Source organism: Aegilops tauschii, chromosome 3 (genome assembly GCF_002575655.3).
Source record: "Aegilops tauschii subsp. strangulata cultivar AL8/78 chromosome 3, Aet v6.0, whole genome shotgun sequence".
In the NCBI taxonomy this organism is placed as follows: Eukaryota; Viridiplantae; Streptophyta; class Magnoliopsida; order Poales; family Poaceae; genus Aegilops; species Aegilops tauschii.
The window spans coordinates 584,920,921-584,926,594 of NC_053037.3; the positions used below are offsets into that span (position 1 = coordinate 584,920,921).

Below are 5,674 nucleotides of genomic sequence, written 5' to 3' on the forward strand. Positions count from 1 at the left end.
GGCGTGTTTGGTTTATGCCTCAGACCAAAACATAGCTAGTCAATATTAAAAAAAGAAATGGTTGAGGTTTTGGTTGGTTGTAAGTTGGAACATTGGCAAGGAAAAGAAACGATAGTTATACAAACAGTATTCATATATGCCAAGAAGTTGACAACCATCCAAACAAAAACAGAATATTTTTTTTTGTCAAAGCAACAAATTTGTTGTGGTACACCTTCGTCACAATCCAAACATACCCTAAGACTACTCAAAGGTGTTCATCTGGTCGGTGGCAGCAACACTCTGAATGATTATTGTGGTCCATGTGGCAAGACAAACTGTTAAGCCGAATCTAGTAAAAGCTAACTCTAATGACATATATTAGCTAAAACATGATTACGTGCATTTGAAAACAAAATCTGGCGCACAGAAGATTCAAATTTTCGCAAAAGAGCATGCAGTTTGCTGATCCTCAGATGTTAAAACTCCTAGGAAACCTACATGAGAGTACTAGTTTGGTGAACAGAGAAACAGAGCTACCAATCCCGCAACTGCAACATTCAAGTTTCGACATGACCAAAAACTGCTCTGCGATCCCACACCCTGTTATCAAGACACAATTCCACCTTCTAGCACCTAGTTAGTCAACTCCATGATAGCACTGACAATGTCGCCATCCGCAGCCTTGAGTGCCTTCACGGCCCTGGATCTCGACACGGAGGCCTGCCTCATCACGAGCTCGACGTCCTTCTTGTCAACATCAGTGTCGTCGACCTCCTCATTGTCCTGGGCAGCTGCCACGGACGGCTCGCCCCTTGAGATCACACTGCTCGGGCCTGGCACCTTGAACTGTTCCGCCGCTTGTGTCTGCAGCTGAGTGCTCGGGTCCTCGAGCTTGACCTCCCCGAACATGACGTAGGTGTCTGACTGCGAGCTCTTGAAGACGTCTGGCTTGGAGAGGACATACAAAATGCAACAACCACCAGCATTTAATTATGCCACAGGGAACAACGCCCTGAAGTGGTCAAGATGCTCACGGTCTTGCTCTTCTTGATAGTTACACGGCTCACACCAGTAATGGCCTTCATGCCAAGCTTCTCCATGGCTTTCCTGCTCTTCTTCTCACTCCTACTCTGCCGAGATCTTCCACCAGCATCACCCCCTAGTCCCAGAAAGAAGAGATGTATATTTTCAGATTTTCAAGACATAGTTAGGGTAAGGTACAAAGGATTTTACATTCAGGATTTGCACCTATCAAACTAAGGGCCTGTTCGGAGCCCCTCCGCTCCGCGAGGCCGCTCCCGGAGCTGACGGAGTTCTAGTTAAAAAGTGCGGAACGAGCGAAAAGGTACTCCGGAGATTCTTAATTTCCACGGAGCGGGTGGACTGCCGAACAGCGCCTAAATGCTATAGCTGAACATTCATGTACTCCATCCGTCCCATATTAATTGAGAGTTTGACTCTGAAATGGATGTATCTAGACGCATTTCAGTGCTAGATAGTAGATACATCTATTTCAGCCTCAATTAATATGGGATGGAGGGAGTATATGTTAATGCAGATTGACATTGATACAAGGTGCCACCTCAGTACAGAGGTGAACATTATATAGAAATGGCAGGAAGCACTCAAGGAAACTATAAAGTGTGTAAACAAGCAGTGCTGAAAAATTCAGGAATAAGTGAATATGATATATAGTTCAAAAAATATAAGAACATAAACCACAAAGGCATAGCGGTGTACGCAAAGAACAGAATATTAGAGAGTACAAACTGGTCAGTGCCTAATCTTAAAATAAAAACAGGTAAAAGTGAACCAAAATAGGTAAATACAGAGTTTGTATCATATTGGGGAACAGATCAGACAACAATTTCTTAATAATGATAATGCCAAAATTTAGTCCAACAGAAACAAAATAATCAAATTGATTCAGGGGTTGAAAAAGCAACATTTAATCTAAAATTTAGGTATGGGCAATAACTTCGGATGTTTAAATTTATGTTAGAACTTAGAAGGCAGCATTACAAATAGAAATAGGCTTGTCTATAACTAAGTGGCTACTTAACTGAATAGAAGGAACAGCAGAATTTCATCATACCCTCAACGTCATCGTCATCTTTTTCATCCTCATCCTCATCATCGTCTTCATCGTCGTCATCATCATCCTCAAGGATAGGCTCATCTCCCTGAGTGTATGCATCACAAATATCATATTACTTGAACGTCATAAGTATTATACACTAAGCAGCAATGCCTCAGAACAGGGGACATGCAGAGGGGGGAAAGCAGAGTTAGACATATGCAGAAATGAAGCAACGGTAAACAGTCTACCCACAGTATTATCTTTCCAGCATGAAGATGTCAGTACATACTAAGTAGCATCAGCACAAGATAAACAGAAATGACACTCCAAAAGCAAAATAAAAGGATGAGTATGTACATTACAACGAACTGTTGCCTGCATTGACAACACAAGCTATGCTCAAAAATTAATATCGTTGGTACAGGAAGTATGCCATACATCATATAAGCATACACAAATGCACACATGATACTTAGGTCACAACTGACATCCAAAGCTAATTAATAAATAAAGTCACATTTGTACTGTAGCAACCACCAAAGGTGACTGATTTATCCATGGCCACTTAAAATTCGTTCAGATTGTGCATCCATAAGACAAAGCAGTAGCATTTCAGTGTGCAACACTGCAGATCTCTTCTCTCAGAAAGGGAACCACAAATCTTTATACAGTAAGGAACAACTAACAGACAATCCACAAGGCCTATTACAACAGAGCTAGCTCCAGAAAGACCAAAGGATAGTATGAGCAAACTCTGAAATTGAACTCCTAGCTGGACAAGCAGCAGGCATCACAAGGCCTGGGCTGGGCCGCTGCCCTCCCCCCCAATGAAAAAATGCAGGATAAGCGCAGAAACAAGGAGAAGCACGGAACTGCCATTAGGCTGGCCACCCACAGCTCTCCAACCAAAGCTCTGCAACCTAGGCGACATAAACAGACGAGATCTGCCGTCCTAACACCGCCGCCGCGACAAAATCAGCCGACGTAGGGCCCGAACAAGCATGGAGAGGCGAAATTATCATATATATTTTTTCAGTCTGACACGGCACCAAATCGGAGAGGCGGGAGGGGTCGGAATGGAGGATCACCTCGATGTTCTGCTCCTCGAGCTGGGCGCGGAGCAGCTCGGCGACCGTCATGGTGGCGCTCGTCGCCGGTGAAACCTTGTCGGAGGGGAAAGTAAAACCCTAGCCGAGCTAGGAGGGATTTGGGAAGAGACGGAGAGGGCGAAGAGGGAAGAGGCTGCGACGGAGGGGAAGCGAGGAAGAGACGCGCTCGGCTCGTGTGGTGTGGGGTTTTTGTGGACTATCTATATGGGTCTTCCGGTCGGCGTTGGCTGGGCGTTGTTCGGCCCCATCTTGGGAACGTTTGGGCCCAACATGTGCATCTCAGTTGGATAGAGAATGCGAGCCTTAGACCCGTTTGATAGCAAAGTATTTTCTAAGTATTTTAGAAATACTGCAGTTTTTCTAATTTTTGAAGCAGTACAGATGCAAGCGCTCATACATACGCGTATACACTCATCCCTATAAATGCACACACGCACATCCTACTCCTATGAGCATCTTTGAAAGACTGAGCCGGCGTATCATCTTAAGATTTACGAAGTCACCATAGGCGCCTCGTCATCAACGGGAACGTCTCCCCCATTGAATGCGCATCGCTGAAAATCTTGAAATAAATCCAGAAATAAACGTGAGCACCAGAATTTTTCTATTTTTTTGCATCGAATTGGGAGCTTTATTAAAATAGTATCATATGGTTACAATCCGCCCGTATGCACGAGACAAGAAATTCAGGGCTCACATCATGCCAGATTTTGGTTCCATCTAATGTACAAGCATAGCGAGCACATAGATGAGCCGGAGTATTAGCACCACGATTTCTCTAATTACTACAGTTTTAATTGCTGTGAGTTGTTTGGCTACCTAAAAAACTATAGTATTTAATACCACAGTATCTCCAATACCATGGTATTTCCTTTGTTTTAAAAAAAGAGAGTCTGACCTCTTTTTTTAAAACTGAATAGCCGAAAAACGTGGATGCACGCATGGCGCAAGGTCGTGCTTTCTCAACCAAATGTGATGGCCCCGGTTTATTAGGATCTTCAGCTCCATGATTTGGATCTCCGACCGTCATTTAGATACATTAAAACTGAGCGCTTTCCCAGTCCTCCCGTGCTATCAGGGATTTGGGAAGAGACGGAGAGGGAAGAGGTTGCGAGTCTGCGACGGAGTGGAAGCGAGGAACAGACGCGCTTAGCTCGTGTGGTGTGTGGTTTTTGTGGACTATATGGGTCTTCCCGGTCGGCGTTGGCTGGCCGTTGTTTGGGCCCATCTTGGGAACGTTTGGGCCCAAGATGTGCAGCTCAGTGTTGGATAGAGAATGCGAGCCTTAGAGCATCTTCAACAGCAGTGCTACGCGCCGCGCGCTAAAAACTATTTTGTTGCGCGTCCTTCGCCTGGTTTTGCGCGGCCGGCAGCGTTGGCTCCAACAGCCGTGCTAAAATGCACAGCGCGCGCCGTTCCGGCCGCGCGCAAAAAATGCAGCGCGCGCGACTCGCCGGAGCATTGCATTTTGGACACAAAATGAATTTCAAACATTCAAAATGCAATGAACATGACATATAAATTTCACACAAACAATTTGATGAATAAAAGTTCATGCCCACAAGTTCATCCAACCAAGTTCAAAATGCAAACCAAGTTCATGACACAAACGAAAGACACATCAAGCCTCGTCCTCGTCTTCGTCCTCATCTTCGGACGATTCTTCCTCCTCCGAAGATGATTCTTCATCCTCCTCCTCATCGCGCACCGCATCACGTGAAGCTCCGACGATGTTGGCAAGATTTTCAACGACATCTTCATGGGAATGTGTGTGAGGAGGCACACCGGAAGGCATTCTGCCCATGACGGCCGGAGGTGCACCCATGTCTCCCATGAGAGAAGCAAAACTCATGCCTCCCATGGCGGCCATAGCGTCGGGGGGTGCTCCAAAGCCACCCATGCCTCCCATGGTCTCCATGGTAGCTCCAAAGCCACCCATGGCACCTAAACCGCCCACGGTACCTCCGAAGCCACCCATGCCTCCCATGGCGCCAAGGCCACCGCCACCCATTGCGCGAATCATGGCTCTTTTTTGGATCAAGACTTCTTCACGGGCAAGATTGACATACTCCTTTTGCGCCTCATTGAGGATAGATGTGTCCAAGAAGAACAAGTGCTTCTCCCATTCCAACAATCTAGTTCGCTCCTCATTGCTCACCTTCCTCTCCTCCAAAGCCACCTTCCTCTCCTCGGCCGCCACCCTCCTCTCCTCGGCCGCCAACCTCCTCTCCTCGGCCGCGGCATCTTGGTTCCTTGCCATTTTCCTCACCTCGTTGGCTTCTTTTCTTGCCTTCACAATAGCTTCCATAGCATTTTTGAGCTCATCATCTCCTTTCTTCTTCTTCTTTTTTTTGCGTCTTTCTTGCACCCATCCGGTCATTTTGGCTTCGAGTATGAAACCAAGTTGGGTGTGGGGCTTCTCTTGCCGTCACTTGATGCATCCTCCTCCTCCTCATCATCATCATTCAACTCAATTGTTCGCTTGCGTTTGTTGCTCAAATGG

General features: G+C 46.1%; 1 protein-coding gene across 1 annotated transcript; it reads right to left on the reverse strand.

The window, feature by feature from the left end:
* Positions 1–419: 419 nt before the first annotated feature.
* On the reverse strand, positions 420–3,348 carry LOC109755911 (nascent polypeptide-associated complex subunit alpha-like protein 1). The gene is made up of 4 exons (XM_020314788.3): positions 3,151–3,348; positions 2,078–2,165; positions 1,011–1,141; positions 420–945 (listed from the first exon to the last, which is right to left on the reverse strand). Exons 1-4 carry the CDS (start codon positions 3,199–3,201, stop codon positions 616–618), a joined length of 600 nt encoding a protein of 199 aa, XP_020170377.1. The 5' UTR covers positions 3,202–3,348; the 3' UTR covers positions 420–615.
* Positions 3,349–5,674: the final 2,326 nt, after the last annotated feature.